The sequence below is a fragment of the Schistocerca nitens genome, chromosome 3 (genome assembly GCF_023898315.1).
Source record: "Schistocerca nitens isolate TAMUIC-IGC-003100 chromosome 3, iqSchNite1.1, whole genome shotgun sequence".
NCBI lineage: Eukaryota > Metazoa > Arthropoda > Insecta > Orthoptera > Acrididae > Schistocerca > Schistocerca nitens.
Genome location: NC_064616.1, coordinates 409,765,683 through 409,784,547, shown reverse-complemented (window position 1 = coordinate 409,784,547; position 18,865 = coordinate 409,765,683). Strand labels below are relative to the sequence as shown.

Sequence of the window (18,865 nt, the reverse complement as noted above, 5' to 3'; positions counted from 1 at the left end):
AGTATATAGAGGATCTACACATGGGAGATGAAATTGAAGGCAATATTATAGAACTAGAAAAGGATATAGATGAAGATGTGATGGGAGATAAACTGCGAGAAGAATTTGACAGAACACTGAAAGACTTAAGTCGAAACAAGGGCCCCGGAATAGATGACATTCCCTTAGAACTACTGTTATCTTTGGGAAAGCCTCCCATGAAAAAAATATTACATCTGGTGTGCAAGGTATATGAGGCAGGCAAAATACCCTCAGACTTGAAGATTGTATTGATTTCAACTGCAATGGAAACAGTTGCTGACATGTGCGAATAATACCGAAAAAACGGTTAAGTACGTTACAGCTGCAAAATATAACAGAAATCCTTTACAGAGGAATGGAGAAAGTGGTTGAAGATGACCTCGGGGAAGATGAGTTTGAATCCCGAAAAAAATGTTGGAACATGCGAGGCAGTACTGACCCTACGCCTTTTCTTAGAAGATAGGTTAAGGAAAGGTGAACCCTCACTTAGAGTATTGTAGACTTGGAGAAGGCTTTTGGCGATGTTGGCTGGAATACTCTCTTTGAAATTCTGAAGGTAGCAGGGGTAAAAGGCAGGGAGCGAAAGGCTATTTACAACTTATACAGGAGCGAGACGACAATTACAAGAGTCGAAGGTCATGAAAGGGAAGCATTGGAAGAGAAAGGAGTGAGACAGGGTTGTAGCCTATCATCGATATTACTCGATCTATACATTGATCAAGCAGTAAAAGGAACCAAAAAAATTTGGAGAAAGAATTAATGTTCAGCTGGTAGAAATAAAAACTTTGAGGTTTGCTGATGACATTGAAATTCTGTCAAAGGCAGTAAAGGACTTGGAAGATCAGATGAATGGAAATAATAGTGTTTTGAAGGGAGGATGTTAAATGAACATCAAGAAAAGCAAACAGGGATAATGGGGTGCAATTGTATTATATCAACGGAAGAAATTACGTTAGCAAACAAGATACAAAAAGTAGTGGATGAGTTTTGCTATTTGGGCTGCAAAATAATTGATGATGACCGACATACAGAGGATATAAAATGTAGACTGGCAATCACAACAAAGGCGTCAGTGAAGAAGAGAAATTTGTAATATCGAATATAGATTTAAGTGTTATGAAGTCTTTTGTGAAGGTATTTGTCTGGAGTGTAGCCATGTATGGAAGAGAAATATGGACAATAAATAGTTTAAACAAGAAGTGAATAGAGGCTTTTGAAATGTGGTGCTACAGTAAAATGCTGAAGATTAAATGGGCGTTACTAATGAGTAGGTACTGAATAGTAATGAGGAGACAAGAAATTTGTGGCACAACTTGGTCAAAAGAAGGGATAGTTTGATAGGACACATTCTGAGACACCAACGGAACACTAATTTAGTATTCGAGGGAAGTGTGGGGAGCAAAAATATTAGAGGAAGACCGAAAGGTGAATACAGTAAGTAGATTCAGAAGGAAGTTGGCTGCAGTCATTATTCAGAGATGAAGAGGCTTGCACAGGAAAGAGTAGCACGAAGAGCTGCATCAAACCAGTATTGAAACTGAAGGTCAGAAGAACAACATAAAGATATTACATTATTACGTATACACAGATATTATTTGCCAATTTCTGTAGATATCGGATGAGTCCGTGCGTTGTAAAATTGCTTGAGCTGTTAAATTCTTGCTTCTTTAGCATAAAATAAACTTTTGAAATTGCTGAAAAAGCCGGCCGGAGTGGCCGAGCGGTTCTAGGCACTACAGTCTGGAACCGCGCGACCGCTACGGTCGCCGGTTCGAATCCTGCCTCGGGCATGGATGTGTGTGATGTCCTTAGGTTAGTTAGGGTAAGTAGTTCTAAGTTCTAGGGGACTGATGACCTCGGATGTTAAGTCCCATAGTGCTCAGAGCCATCTTTTTTTTTTTTGCTGAAAAAACTGTGGCTGTTATAGTGTTTGTGCGTTTCAGATGTTCTTGGAAAACTTTTCTCTGTATAGCAATGTTTCTGGCTGTTCTAGCACATCAAATTTTATATCATTATTTTCTCTATGGAATACAGTTAAGCTGTTGGCGAAGTTTCCATTGGTGATGTCGACCTGTATTTTGTTGTACATTTTGTTAATCGAGTTACTGAGTACCTATTATTCATTGCAGTTGTTTTGATGGTGCCAATTTCCTGTTCCTGAATAGACATGCGCTAATGAAAGAAATTCACAACTGCCTAACTGTACCCCACACAGAAAATAATGGTAGAAAACTTGATCTGCTAGAACAACCAAATATATTGCTTCACAGAGAAAAAATTTCACGAGAATATGTTAAGCGAACAAACTGATTTGATAGTCATATTTTTGCAGCAAAAATTAGTTTCTTCCTAAGAAAGAAAAAATTTGACAGTTGAAACCATTTTGCGATTTACAGTCACATCTAATACCTAGAAGAAAAATTTATTTGGCAAATGACATCTTGGTACAAATAATAATGAATTACCTTTATAATATTTTAGAAGTAACAACACCCGCATAAAAGTGGAAATCTAGCACCTTTACATTTACATATTCTTTGTATTGTTTCAATTTTGTTGAAAAAGCACTGTGAGACTAAAAGTGTTTTTATGTATGTAAATATGTTCACACATACCATGCCTAAAACTGCGTAACTACTGCTGAAAACAGGAGGTAATACTTGTTTCTGGGTTAGGTTTGTGAAACTTGTAGTTTCAGTGTGTCAACCTTGTAATATACCAGAAGGAACATGTTTTGAAAAGTAATAAACACAGTCCGCCAGAAAAATGCATACAAACTTTAAGGAACGAAAAGTATTGCTTCTGTGTTTATTTTACATTTAATAATTGATCACACATGTTGTACAACCTCCAGTTTAGCACATGGTTACTTTAAATGTTCAAAATGTTCACCGTTGGCAGCTATACACATAACAGAACGACGAGCGGTCTCCGCAACTACATCAGTCAATGTTACTGTGGCGATAGCTGCACATGTCGCTGTAATCTCCTGGCGAAGTTCCTCCAGCGTACATGGCTTACGTCGATAGACGTTATCTTTCCCAGTTCCCCACAAGCAAAAGTCCATAGGTATTAGATCTGACGAACGTGGAGGGAACTGAATAGGCCCTCTTCGTCCAGTCCAATGCCCTGGAAAATTGTCATCCAGGAAAGCTCATATGGCTAGGTGGTAGTGTGGTGGCGCCCTGTCCTGTTGGTAGAAGACCTCTTCATCAGCTCTATAAAGCACACGTATACCTGGCAAAATTTATGTGCAGAACATTTCCAGGTAAACTTCTCCAGTGACAGTAGCATCAAAGAAAGAGGGTCCTACTAAGACCCTAGATGATAGTCCACACCACACATGAACTCCTGGTAGATTGACCGCTTTATCCACATAAACATGCGGATTTTCCAGTGCCCAGTACAACCTGTTATGCAGATTCACCATTCCATTAAGTTTAAATTGTGCATTGTCACTCCACACTACCTTCGCCACAAATTGTTCGTCATCAGTACCATTTGCAAAATCGCATTTGGCGATCAGGATTGTTATCATTAGGTCGTGTCCTATGTGAGCGACAGAAGCAACCGACAGCGAGCGACTTCTGGATACGCGACACTTCAGCGATAAGCAGCAGTATCGGGTGAAAAGCTCGGCTGTCCTGCGTGCGAGCGACCTTGTCGAGCTACAAGATGGCTGCTAAGAGCCAATCAGCTGTTTCTATAAAACGGCGCCCCTAAACTGTAGAAAACTGTAGTTGGAGAGTAAGGCTACAAAATTAGGTTTACTTAAGAAAATAAAGCAAAAAGGAATGCTGTGCATGAAATTTACAAGGGTAGGAATCTCCATGGAGAGTTTCATAATTCATATCATCAATTACGAAGATCACCAAACAAATTCTTCGAATACACGTGAATGATCAGAGGAGCATTCGATTATCACATCAATAAATTAAAGACGAATGTTTTTTTACACGATCAGGAACTTTTAACAGCCAAAAATTGCTGAAGAATGACTGACTACGTTAAATACACAGCTCGAGAACAGCATAAAACAAAAAAATTAGGTCCTGGGATCGATCCCAGGCATGTATCACATTGTAACTGACTCAGTTACAATTCTGTATACTAAGTTTTATGTATACTGTTTATACTGCATCGCCACGTATATTTTTAAGGTCTTGCCAAAGTACTTGATCTGTAAGTGTGTACACACGTATCCCAGTATATCACAGACATTAAATTCCTAATAAATTGCAAAGGACCATGAAATTTTACAGATATTTGATGTTGTGAACCAAATTCGTCACCAGTCAGTGTTAAGGCCAAGCGTTTCAATTAATCTAAATAGTGTGTAAAAGTAAGGCATACAAAATATTTCAAACGAAAGTCAAACGTTTTGTGAGATGATTTGTCTCGAAGTATGAAATAAAAAGTGTTAGGAAAACGTTTGGTGCACCTCATTTTCTATTCATGATCATTCAAAGACACGTAGAACGTTTCTCTGATCCGCTTATTTCTAGTACACAAATCATTTCATAAAATATTCGACCGATTACTTTCACGTTTTATTTTCACGTTTTATTCAGAAAGCATGATCTTACTGACTCCTCGTTTGCCTTCCTAACGTCTTCTGTTCTCGAAAATCCTAACTTTGGTACTTGATTCGAAGGAAGCCTTTTCGACATTTAGATACCACACCAATGTTTCTTTTTATTTGCAAAACAGCTAGGCCTTGAACAGATGAAATTTTTGACACTTCATTTACATAGCTTGTCAACAGTTTTTTGTGAAATATTTAAATTTTTCCTCAACTCATTAATTAAGTTTTCGTTAATTATTCTGATTACTTCCAAGCAGTTAAATATTTTCACTAGATCTCACACTGGTCATTTTGATACCCCATTTATCTGTTTCTCTCTTTTTGTTGGCTATGAAAATTCGGACAAAACCTCATGCTGTAATTTGTAGGGAGTCTTGTTTTCACTCTGCTCACGCGTTTACAAAAACTTATCGAGTGTTAATCATACTATAAAATAGTACTTTCTGCGTGCTGTCATTTCCAAAAATTGTCGTTTCGATATCTTGAACCGTTTATAAGATACGACGATTTTTACGACCACTCGATTCCCGAAGCGCAGGAAAGGTTCGGACGCACCGCGAGAGTCGTTTCCGCGAATATACACGTAAGAAGCAATATCTAAAGAATGAAAAGAGATATCATTTCGGTCTCAACTTTAAATACAATTTAGATATACTGGTTACATTTCATCCGCAATAATGTATGGTCTTAAATGAACTATACGGAAAGTCTACGCCATGTGATTCTACCTCTGCAAATTCTTAAAAATTTCGTGCAGCCATGTACTCAATTTCGTGCAGCACAGGAACTATGTCGAATAACGAAAATAAATTCAGACCTTTATCGAGCAAAGATGTCAAGCTATAAGATGCGGAAGAATCAAAGTTTTTCACCGAATACTTTTCTTAAAATCGGATGATAAGTGTGGTGTCACCGCCAGACACCACACTTGCTAGGTGGTAGCTTAAATCGGCCGCGGTCCAGTAGTACATGTCGGACCCGCGTGTCGCCACTGTCAGGACCGCAGACCGAGCGCCACCACAAGGCAGGTCTCGAGAGACGTACTAGCACTCGCCCCAGTTGTACGACGACTTTGCTAGCGACTACACTGACGAAGCGTTTCTCTCATTTGCCGAGAGACAGTTAGAATAGCCTTCAGCTAAGTTAATGGCTACGACCTAGCAAGGCGCCATTAACCATTTGTAACGTTGCATGTACCTCAAGATAGAGTCTCACTTGTATCATCCAGAATGCTGTATACCAAAGGACAATATAAAAGTTAAGTGTTCTAGTAGCTACGTTCTTTTCTTTATCACATTCATTACGAATCCTGTTCCAGACTTAACGCCAGACGGCGTGAGTTGACGCGTGCCCTTTCGGCTACTTCACTGTGGACTGGCTGTCGTAACAGTCCACTACATTGGCGACGAGTCTAAAAAGGGACTTTCGCGTTCGTATTGTATTAATTTGCTTGTGTCATGGCTTCGCCACATTCTCCAGATGTACTGTCCGAATTTTATCGCTTGCAGAATCAGCAGACGCAGGCGTTGTTGGATGCCCTGGGACAGCTCGTCCAGGGTCAACGTGCGCTGCAAAACGATGCGGCCGCCGCCGCTTCATCGCTACCGCAGCCACAACACGCCGTTGCACCGTCCTTCCGTAGTTTTGATGCAGCCACCGAATCTTGGACAGAATGGTCCTGACAATTTGGATTTCATCTCGCCGCCTACAGAATTCAAGGTAATGAGCGGCAGCCGTTTTTGCTTTCGTGTGTAGTTGTGTCAACCTACCGTGTGATAGTGAAATTGTTTCCCCGGCGCGACGTAGCAACTCTGTCATACGAAGAAATTTTGTCTGCTTTAGATGCCTATTTCAAAGGAACAGTTAATGTAGTTGCAAAAAGGTATACGTTCTTCCGTACAAAACGTACGGCCGGTCAGACTAATCGGGAGTGGGTTGCAACTTTGCAAGGACTTACTAGGGAGTGTGCATTTGAATGTGACTGTGGACTCCCTTATTCAGATACTATGGTGCGTGATGCAATTGCACAGAACGTTTCTGATATTCGCATACGGGAACAGATTTTGAAACTAGTTAATCCCTCCCTTCCACAAGTGATAGACATATTGGATAGGCAAGACACACTTGACTTTGCTCAGGAATCATTTGCAACTTCGCCAGCCGTGTGTCACATTAACCGGCCCGCCGGGCCCGCTGCACGGAACGCTCACCTGCCCTCGCGCACGTCCGCGCAGCCACGTGTCCCGCGCAAGCAAGCAAATGCAGTGAAATCATGCCCGCGGTGTGCAACTAGACATTCGCGTGAAAATTGCCCGTCACGCCAAGCTATTTGCTTTTACTGTCATAAGACAGGACATGTTCAAAGTGTTTGCCAGAAAAAGCTCTGATCAGACAATCACAACCATTCCAGGCCCTTTGCTTCGCGCCGGAATAGAACCAAGGACAATCAGGCTCGTGAACCTTCGCCCATGGACATTCATGTAGTTAGTGCCACTCCGCCCAGTGTTCCTCTCGCTAACAGTGACTGTGTTCGTCCCACGAAACGTGTGCGTCGACGTCGACGGAAGTCCCGTCACGTCGCACGTGATTCTGTACCAGTGTCTGTTCAAGTTGCACAAAACAGTCGCTCTTGTCGTCAGCAGGACAATAAACTTTTTGTAGATTTGGACTTTGCCGAACAAGTAATACCGTTCCAGCTCGATACCAGAGCTGCAGTTTCATTGCTCAATCACACCACGTAAAAACAACTGGGCGCACCTCCGTTGCGTGCCGCAAATGTTCAGCTCACGAGTTATTCCGGACAAGCTATCCCTGCATTAGGACAGTGCACTCTTCTTGCAACATACAAGGGACAAACAAAACTTGTGTCATTTTACGTTCTTCGTTCTTCTACTGCTGTGAACTTGTTTGGTTTAGATTTATTTCGGTTGTTTACCTTGTCTATCGTCAATCAGGTCCTATCAGTGAATCAGACTGTGCCTTCAGCCAGTGTTTCTAGTCTATGTGAAGAATTTGCAGACATTTTTGCACCGGGCCTTGGTTGCGCTAAGAACTATGAAGCACATTTGGAACTGAAAGTGAACGCGCAACCGAAATTTTTCAGAGCGCGCAATGTTCCCCACGCATTGCGTGATGAGGTCGCCAGAACATTAAACGATTTCGAATCACAAGGTGTAATTGAACGTGTGCAGGCTTCTCTCTGGGCCTCACCCTTCGTAATTTTGCCTGCTGCTGAGGATAGAGCATTCGATTCTTCCGAACTTGCTTGCATGTTCATTGACTCGGAAACCGATGACGTGGTCGAATCGTTTCCGATTGATTTTCGTCGTGTAGCTACAGCCACAGCTGCTGACCCTGTCCTTGCTACCGTTTTGCGTTTTGTTGCTATGCAATGGCCCTTGTCAAAGTCACAGATCGAGGATCCGCTGGTTCGCCGATTTTTTGCTCACAAGGAGAGACTTTTTGTACGGCGTGGTGTTTTGTTGTTGCGTTCTGATAATGATCAGCCCAGAGTCGTGGTCCCACGTTCGTTACAGTCCTCTGTCTTACGGCTTCTTCACCAAGGACATTGGGGTATAGTGCGCACGAAACAACTTGCTCGTCAGCAATGTACTTGGTTCGGAATCGATGCTGCGATTGCGAATATGTGCTCTTCTTGCATGGCGTGTGCCGAACAACAATCCGCACCGCTGCGGAAATTCTTTGGATGGCCGAAAGCCACTTCCCCTTGGCAACGCTTGCACGTCGATTTTGCTGGTCCCTTCTGGAATGCTCGATGGTTGGTTGTTGTCGATTCTTTCAGTAATTTTCCTTTTGTTGTCCGGATGTCTTCCACGACATCATCTGCCACCATACAAGCGTTATCCGCTATTTTTTGCGTTGAAGGTCTTCCGCAGACTATTGTTTCCGACAATGACCCACAATTCATGTCCGCAGAATTTCAGTCATTCTGCAAGGCCAATGGTATTCAACATCTGACATCCGCGCCGTTTTCCCCTCCGTCACACGGTGCCACTGAACGATTGGTCCGAACTTTCAAGTCACAGATGTTGACGTTGAAAGAGTCGCATTCTCGGGAGGACGCGTTATTGCTCTTTTTGTCCTCGTCTCGCTCTCAGCCCCGCGATGGTCGCTCGCCCGCTGAGTTGCCCATGGTCGTCCTCATCGAACCTTGATGTCTTTGCTGCATCCGCCGATTCAGGTTCCTGTGCAGCGGCAGACTCCTGTTTTTGCTCCTGGCGACGTTGTCTTCTATCGCAACTATCGAGGTTCACGGCGTTGGCTCGCAGGGCGCATTCTTCGCTGCCTCGGCCACGCGATGTATTTGGTTTTGGGGGCCTCTTGTGAGGTGCGTCGGCATCTCAATCAGCTGCGCCTCTGTCGTCGCCTGGGTTCTGCCGCTCCCCGTCTGCTTTCAGCGACGGTGCCGTCCGGTCAGCGCCCTGGGGACCCATCTACTGGCTCGCCTCATCCCCAGGTGTTACCGACGATGCCTTCCATTTTGCCCCATGGCGTCGCGCCGCCGCCGCAGCCGCCGCAGCCACCGCCGGCGCCGCCCGCAGTGGACGCTTCGCTGCAGCCGCCAAGCGCCTCCCTGGGTCACGCGCTGCCGTCCGCTTCCCGTGACCAGCTGTCCTCCGCCATGGAACTCTTGCCCGCTCCGGACCAGATGTCGTCGCACGTCGGATACCCCGACGCAATGGAGGTCGACCCTTCGGCCCCTCCTGTATCTCTACGGGCGCATACACCGCATGTTGACGTGCACCCTGGACTAGGTTTTCAGGCGTTTCCTAGCTCCCCTCGGACCGAATGGCAGGGTGCGGGTGGCACGGCCTCGCCTGTTGTTAGGCTCCCCACCCCATCGCATACGTCAACATGGGGTCCTCCCCACGGCGGGCGGAAGCCTTATCACACGACCGTTCGCCGATTTGTGGGGGAGGGATGTGGTGTCACCGCCAGACACCACACTTGCTAGGTGGTAGCTTAAATCGGCCGCGGTCCAGTAGTACATGTCGGACCCGCGTGTCGCCACTGTCAGGATCGCAGACCGAGCGCCACCACAAGGCAGGTCTCGAGAGACGTACTAGCACTCGCCCCAGTTGTACGACGACTTTGCTAGCGACTACACTGACGAAGCCTTTCTCTCATTTGCCGAGAGACAGTTAGAATAGCCTTCAGCTACGTTAATGGCTACGACCTAGCAAGGCGCCATTAACCATTTGTAACGTTGCATGTACCTCAAGATAGAGTCTCACTTGTATCATCCAGAATGCTGTATACCAAAGGACAATATAAAAGTTAAGTGTTCTAGTAGCTACGTTCTTTTCTTTATCACATTCATTACGAATCCTGTTCCAGACTTAACGCCAGACGGCGTGAGTTGACGCGTGCCCTTTCGGCTACTTCACTGTGGACTGGCTGCCTTAACAGTCCACTACAATAAGTATTTCATGGTTGCGGTCGCGTCCGCTCTACTGCTTTGCCGAGGAGACAAGTGGCTGTCACTCTCTGTCGTGCGTGCTGCAGCAACAAAATTTAAAGACGTTTGAATTCAAACGTCGCCAGTTGCAGCGGAAGACTGGCAGCGACACAGATGTCGCGCACGTAGGACACTTCCGTAACTACACCTGCGGTTGTGTTTTGTCGCCTGAAGCTGTCGCGCGCTGTCGGTCGCTTCTGTCGCTTACATTCGACGCGGCCTTAATTGCGTGCAGTAATCGTGGGATGTAAACTTTCCACTTTGCAGCTTTCAGAATTCTTTGTACACTTGTGCTGGTAACCCCCACTTCACGTGCACATTGCATAGTAGACTTTTGTGGAGAATTAATGAACGTTTCCAACACGAGAGCCGACGAAGTAGGACCTGTAGCTGTACGCTGTCTTCCTGATCTTCCTTTGTGACTCACAAATCGTTCCATGGAAATCAAACTTGCCAATGATGAGTTTGATTGTTAGGTTGGTTGGCGGTTCTGTTTCAAACTCCCCCTCCACAGACGTTGCACTTCAACGGCATTATCAAACTTGAAAACTCACTTCACAATATACACTCCTGGAAATTGAAATAAGAACACCGTGAATTCATTGTCCCAGGAAGGGGAAACTTTATTGACACATTCCTGGGGTCAGATACATCACATGATCACACTGACAGAACCACAGGCACATAGACACAGGCAACAGAGCATGCACAATGTCGGCACTAATACAGTGTGTATCCACCTTTCGCAGCAATGCAGGCTGCTATTCTCCCATGGAGACGATCGTAGAGATGCTGGATGTAGTCCTGTGGAACGGCTTGCCATGCCATTTCCACCTGGCGCCTCAGTTGGACCAGCGTTCATGCTGGACGTGCAGACCGCGTGAGACGACGCTTCATCCAGTCCCAAACATGCTCAATGGGGGACAGATCCGGAGATCTTGCTGGCCAGGGTAGTTGACTTACACCTTCTACAGCACGTTGGGTGGCACGGGATACATGCGGACGTGCATTGTCCTGTTGGAACAGCAAGTTCCCTTGCCGGTCTAGGAATGGTACAACGATGGGGTCGATGACGGTTTGGATGTACCGTGCACTATTCAGTGTCCCCTCGACGATCACCAGTGTGTACGGCCAGTGTAGGAGATCGCTCCCCACACCATGATGCCGGGTGTTGGCCCTGTGTGCCTCGGTCGTATGCAGTCCTGATTGTGGCGCTCACCTGCACGGCGCCAAACACGCATACGACCATCATTGGCACCAAGGCAGAAGCGACTCTCATCGCTGAAGACGACACGTCTCCATTCGTCCCTCCATTCACGCCTGTCGCGACACCACGGGAGGCGGGCTGCACGATGTTGGGGCGTGAGCGGAAGACGGCCTAACGGTGTGCGGGACCGTAGCCCAGCTTCATGGAGACGGTTGCGAATGGTCCTCGCCGATACCCCAGGAGCAACAGTGTCCCTAATTTGCTGGGAAGTGGCGGTGCGGTCCCCTACGGCACTGCGTAGGATACTACGGTCTTGGCGTGCATCCGTGCGTCGCTGCGGTCCGGTCCCAGGTCGACGGGCACGTGCACCTTCCGCCGACCACTGGCGACAACATCGATGTACTGTGGAGACCTCACGCCCCACGTGTTGAGCAATTCGGCTGTACGTCCACCCGGCCTCCCGCATGCCCACTATACGCCCTCGCTCAAAGTCCGTCAACTGCACATACGGTTCACGTCCACGCTGTCGCGGCATGCTACCAGTGTTAAAGCCTGCGATGGAGCTCCGTATGCCACGGCAAACTGGCTGACACTGACGGCGGCGGTGCACAAATGCTGCGCAGCTAGCGCCATTCGACGGCCAACACCGCGGTTCCTGGTGTGTCCGCTGTGCCGTGCGTGTGATCATTGCTTGTACAGCCCTCTCGCAGTGTCCGGAGCAAGTATGGTGGGTCTGACACACCGGTGTCAATGTGTTCTTTTTTCCATTTCCAGGAGTGTATATTCGTTGCTCGAATGTCAAGCATGCTCCAGCCATCTTGTTTTCTAAATACCGAGACGAAAGTACTAATATCTGTTGAGCCAAAGACCATACAACAACACAATCGTAACTCAAATTGAACAACAATATCGATATCTCGATAGAGCCTTGCAAAGAGTGTATACATTTTTCTGGTGGACTCTGTAGACTAATCAAACCCCATGCGCAAAATGCATCGTTTATTGAAGTAAAAGACTCGTTTTATGACTGAAGGTGGTTTCTTTTCTTTTCTACGGAAGACAATATCGTTCAGAGACTACAAAGAACTTGGAAGATCCATTGACTGTAATGGATAAAGTCTTATAAAGAGGTTATACGACGAAAGTGAAGAAAAGTAGAAGTTGGGTAATGGAATGTAGTCAAATTAAATTAAACTATATCGAGGGAATTTGATTAGCAATTGAGACACTAAAAATAGTAAATGAGTCGAGCTATTTGGGCAGCAAAATAAGTGAGGTTGTCTGAAATGGAGAGAATATAAAATGCAGAGTGTCAGTAACAAGAAAATCGTTTGTGAAATTATAAATTTGTTAACATCAAATATAAATTTAAGTGCTGTGAAGTCTCTTCTGAAGGTGTTTGTCTGCATTGTGGCTCTGTACGAAAGTAAGATGCGGACAACAGACAACACAGAGTAGAAGAGGATAGAAGCTATGGGAATGAGGTGTTACAGGAGAAGGCGGAAGATTAGATAGATGGTCGGGTAACTGTTAAAGAGGCACGGAATCGAATTGGGGAGACAAGAAATTTTTGGCAAAACTTGATTAAAAGTACGAATTTGTTGATAAGCACAAACTGGAGCAGCAAGGAATTGTCGGTTTGGTAATAGAGGGAAGTGCAGGGATGGAAAGGGGGTCGACTGAAAATTGTAGAGGGAGACCAAGGGTTCGAATGGATGTAGGATGCAGTAGTTTTGTGGGAATGGAGAAATTGGGCAGGATAGACTAGCACAGACAGTTTCATCTAGTCAGTCTTCGGATTGCAGACCAAAAACTACATCAGTATAATGACTTAAAACAAACAACTACTCACCATTCGCAGAGCTCTATACTTCGTACATAGTAACAGCGAACTGATGGGACAAAACCTATTCAGCAGTCATGCTGCATTACGAGTGTTACACCCCCATGGTATTCTAATGGCCATGAGGTGTAGAGGGAGTATTGGTTTTTGTAGCACTTGATAATGGACACATGCAGAAATCATCCGGTAGCGTATACGGGAATGAAACATTCATTTTAAAGATTTTAACTCGCAGAAGGTGGCAAAATGCTTGAAACTTAGATACGTTTATTGTAATTGTGGACCCATGTAGAAAACAATTAATAGTACCATTTTGGTCTTAGAACACATCGTTTTAATTCTGAGCCCTCTCTTCTATAACTCAGGTACATTAAGTGATAATATTGTAATTTTTAGAATAGGCCTTGTATTACTTCTTCCGAACAACTTATCAACCTAACTGTTTCAGCCACTATCTTTATTTACCTTGCTCATTCTCATGTATTACAGTATGGAAGTTTGGTTTTTTATGAATATTTCTCACACTCCTATGGTCCATCTACACACGAAGTTTGAGTGTTATAGGTACAAAATAAATGGGCGTGTACGGGACAAAGAAACAAGTAAATAGTCCTGGAAAACACTGGTCCGGAAACTAGTGGTTTCCCAGATACGAAGTTTTACGTCTGAGTGCAAGAACATCTTATAACAGAGTCCCAAAGGAACCAAACCGCAGATAAGCAATCGAGACGAAACACTTTACAACAAGTATTCAACATGGCTGCCGTTCATGTGAAGGCAGGCTTCAGCACATCTCCTTATTGGTGCCTATCCATGTTCAAAATTCCCAGCGGTGCTCCGAATGCATTGATAACCAACCATAATGCATTCCAGGAATTCATCGACGCCATCAACAGGGCTGGAATACATCAAAGCTTCAAATACACTCCTCCCCCCCCCCCCCTCCAAAGAAAAAAAAATCAAGTGGTTCATATCGGGGGACTTGGGACGCCATGGTATTCGAGAGCCATGTCTGATGCACTTGTTGTCGAAGATTAGTGCCGCATATTCCCGAACACCTACATGGAAGTTTACCGGTGGACCACAGTGTATGTACCACACTTGAATCCTTTCACATAAACGTAGCCTTAGAAAAATTGGAAATTTGTGATAAGGACTATGGGACCAAACTGCCGAGGTCATCGGTCCCTAGGCTTACGCACTACTTTATCTAACTTAAACTAACTTACGCTAAGGACAACACACACACCCATGCTCGAGGGAGGACTCGAACCTCCGACGTGGGTAGCCTTAGATATTAACAGTGTTCTAACATTAGCATGACTACATTTGCAGATATTTCGTATCGGGGAAACTATTGGTTTCATGAACTATGTTTGTTAGGACTATTTGTTTGTTTTATCGTCCTCAGCCCATGCTTTTCGTTTATATCATGGCGTAGTGGTTAAGACGCTAGGCTAGTAGTCAAGTGCTCATTCCCGTCCGACTAACCAGATTTAGGATTTCCGTGGTTTGTCTAAATCTCTTAAGTCGAATTTCAGGATGGTTGATCTGGAAAGGACACAGTGGACTTACTTTCCCATGCTTATTCAATTACAATTTGTCCTCTGCTCCAATGACATTGTAGTCAACTGGACTAATTTTTCTTCCTTTCCTCATTGAACTGCTGTTCTACATCTATACTCTCCAGAGAGAACTTCGTATACCTACTATGTCATTTGCCTCTTTCCTGTGCTATTGGCAACTAATACAATTTCCCATTGTCAAAACTGGGCAAAATGTAGCAGACATTAACGAAATTCAGTTCATTTGAAAATATCACGTGTTCCATGGTAGAAAACCGTCCATTTCAAAGTAAAAGAAGGCGCATGGTTGACGAAGTATGGCTTAAACTTTCACAAGCTATGTAATTAATGTTAAAAATATCCAGAATTTTACTCACCAAAAAAATGCGTAACTGAAGAGTTAACAATATCCTTCACATAATTTTAATATATTATACTGTACTTAAATTTGTAGAACACGTAATATTAACAAACACTGCACACGACTTCATATCTCAGAACAACAAAAACAACAGAAAATACGGAAACTGCTACTGTGGTCGCTAGTGCTTATTCCTTCATGTGATGCTAATATCGCTCACTGGATTGTAATACCGATCAGGAAACATGATATATTCCTCAGTACACTTTCTTCCAGATACAGAACTTTCCCCTACTGTTTTCTCATAGCATATCGAGATACCGTAACCTTTTGCAAGATCATTGATGTGGGCTTGAATTGCCTCCAAACCGTTCTGAACTTCGTATTCTTGCAACACCATAATTTATAACTCATGTCATTCTTCCTAATATTATTGTAGTTTAATCGTCGGCTGAAACGTTTATCATGGCGACTGTTTGACCATAACTTGTGCTACTCTCTTATGGCTTTTCGATATCTTCCATGCTGAAACCAACTTTTTTTCTTAGCGTTTTTTCCATTGTATGGGTTCTGTGATTTATCATCATATGGCAAATTTATCTTATTTGTAATTTGTAAAAGGATATTACGCATTAAACTATACGAACATGGACATCTCTGCTCCATTCTGTACATACGTATGTTAGGCTCCTATGAAAATAAGTGCCCAGGTAAAGCATACACAAGAAGTTCAGGACGCAGACTGCAAAAAATAAATGGCATGGCAGAAAGCAGCGTTAGTTCGATGAAAATATTAATCCTTACATCCCTCTGCTAATTTGCTCTCGCATGTGAGCGTCTGTGTAAAGAAATGGCGATAAAGCTATTTGTCTTTGAAAAATCCTAAGAGATATCATGCACATGTAAAACAGGACTTTGCCATAGGTCATTCCAGGTTCCTTGCAGTGCACCAGTCTGAAACCTATATTCTCAACTCAGCTGATTCTTACATATTCGCGTTGAAGAATATTCGTTCAGAAATGCCTGCGCATTTCATATCAAACTGTATTGAGCTCAAACGTGACTAAAGAGGGATACAAACTCTGTATTCAAAGGAAAGAAAGAAAATAAAGAAAGGTAGACAAAGATACTTGAAAATAAATAAATTTCGCTTTTAGGAACACAAACTATTCCTTTAGAAGGTAGAGAGAAGAATGAACTGATGAGGTTATGGGTAACAGTGGTGAAACGAGAGAGAATTCACTCGACGTTTCCCCCCAGAAAACACATTTCAAATACGAAAGGAAAGGTGTTGATAACGCCAAGATTTTATAAAAAAAATTGTTACTCTTGCAGCAAAACATCATTATGATAACGAAACAGAAAAACCGATGAGAAAATTGGGGATAACATTTAATATTCGACAATCACAAATATATCTATTATTATTATTCAAACAAAACTGAGCATATTTACATAAAACTCTTTATCGATGGAATTTTGTAGTTGATGATCAACTACCTTCTCTAAACATACGACGGGGACTTATAACTATTGGGAATGATATGAACCACATACAAAGCAGCAAATTTAGCAGAGAGTGACATTATGGGTTGCATACCTGTGGAGTAAACTTGAGTACAGTCTGCAGTGGAATTTTTTACTAGCTGCAGCTGGGGAAGTTCTATGTTCTCATCAACTACTAAAGGAACGTCAGGGTCCCACTGGAATATCATGTCGTCTGTAGTATGGGATACTGAAAAGAAAAACACAGAATGAAATACACGTATGGTGAAATTAATGCGCTGCATAGCAATACATCAGTACTGAAGGCAACGCCAGTTCTGAGTGACTTGATATGTATCTTCATCGTTTTTTCATATTAAGAATGAGATTTGTGTGGGTGACGTATTTATCGGCGTTTAAAAACACAGATATTTCATTTTCATACATTTCATATATTTACTTGATGCTAAAATGAAACAGGTGCATTTGGCACAGCATATTGTCATCTGTTACCAAAACCAGAAATCAAGTATAAATAAAAATTTACCTTTAAAATGCGTAATTATTTCGTTCCGTTTCATGACATTATAGTTTGCAGCCAATCTATAACTTCAGATTATGGATTCCAACATAATGTAAGATTCCGACCTATACAGTTTAGTTAAATAAGTATAATAGTATAACATTACGAATAACAATAATAATCATGATCATAATAATAATCATAATGGCGCTTGAATTTTGGACTAATGAAAATCATTACTGAAACATGAAGTGTGTACCTCCTGCAATACAGAAACCTGCAAACCTACAACACACGTTCCGCCAGTGCCTACGCTTCAGGCATCGATCGCCACGACAGGCACAAGCGCCTGCGCTTGTCCTGCATGTGGGTAAATGTTGCAGACAACATGATCAACAACAACAGTAACATACCGATTTGTTGTTTCTGGAGTCTCTGGCAGCTCCAGTTCCGCTGCCAGCACACAGCGCTTCCACGAACATGGCGCTACGGCCGCGGGCACTGTTTCCCTACAACACGTCACGTGCTAGCTAGTAGCTCGCGCCCTATCCGTAAGCCGCGACAGTACTGAGGCCGGCGCCCAACAACGGATTGGCAGTCTCGTGTCAGCTATCGAGTCAATTATTCCTTCCAACTTCGTGGGCGAAGCGCCGGCTGCAGCCGCAGCCCACGGATCAAAAGCTCTCTAACGAATCATCATCGGATAGTCGCAAAGAAATGTCTATATCCGAGTCCCTATTGATATTAGGTAAGTGACTTGACACTGATCAGCCAGAACATTATGACTACTGACGTAGTATCGATATAAATCCGTCCAGGTGATAGCAGCGCCACTTGCCGAGGAATGACTGCTAGTTAGACACACCCAGAGTGTACGCAGTATCAGTGAGCGTGCTGTCCGTGTGTAGAATGGCGAAGGCGCGTGATCTAACTCAAATGAGTTTGACTGAGGGCAGATTGTGATGGTCTAGAGGCTCGGCACGAGCTTTTCAAACTGCTCGATTTGTCGGGTGTCCGAGGGGTGCTGTGGTGAGTGTCTTCAGCACGTGAAACCACGTCCAGAAGTCGAGGGCTTAGGTGGCCACCCCTCATTACAGATGTCGGAAGAAGTAGGATGGGCAGACCGGTAAAACAGGACAGGCAGGCAACTGTGGCAGAACTATCATCAGACTTTAATGCTGGTCAGAGTACAAGTGTGTCTGAATACACAGTGCATCGAACATTCCTAAAGATGGGCCTTCACAACTGGCGACCAATGCTTGCGCCAATGTTAACACCACAACATTGGCAACTACGACTGAACTGGGCATGTGACCATCGTCAGTGGACGGCGGTGCAATGTCAGAGCATTGCGTGGTCTCATGAATCCCATTACTTTCTTCATCATGTCAGTGGGAGGGCGGGGATCTGTCGTCTTACAGGAAAACAGCTCCGAGACACCTGTAGTGTCGGCCAGAGACAAACCGGTGGCGGCTCCATTATACTCTGGGGAACATTGACATGGGCATCCATGGGCCCAGTAGGGCTTGCACAAGGCACATGATGGCCAAGGAGTATCGTATACTGGTTGCAGACCACATACACGACTTCATGAGGATCATATTTCCTGATGGCAGTGGCAATATTAACAAAATAATGGGCCATGACACTAGGCCAGGAGTGTGACGAAGTGGCTCGATGAACACAGTGGGGAGTTCAGTGAGGAGTTCCAATTGATGTGCTGGCCCATGCACCTCGCCATATCTCAGCCTGATCGAACACATCTGGGATATGACTGAACGTGGTCTCAGAGCTCA

At 44.1% G+C, this 18,865-nt stretch overlaps 1 protein-coding gene across 3 annotated transcripts in view; it reads right to left on the bottom strand.

Moving 5' to 3' along the window:
* LOC126249614 (glycine receptor subunit alpha-2-like) overlaps positions 1 to 18,865 on the bottom strand; it is a 477,560-nt gene that overhangs the window by 138,804 nt on the left and 319,891 nt on the right. For all 3 annotated transcript variants that reach the window (XM_049951280.1, XM_049951283.1, XM_049951282.1), the window contains one exon: positions 16,662 to 16,796. In XM_049951280.1, coding sequence (XP_049807237.1) covers positions 16,662 to 16,796 — 135 coding nt within the window. The remainder of the gene's footprint in view (positions 1 to 16,661; positions 16,797 to 18,865) is intronic.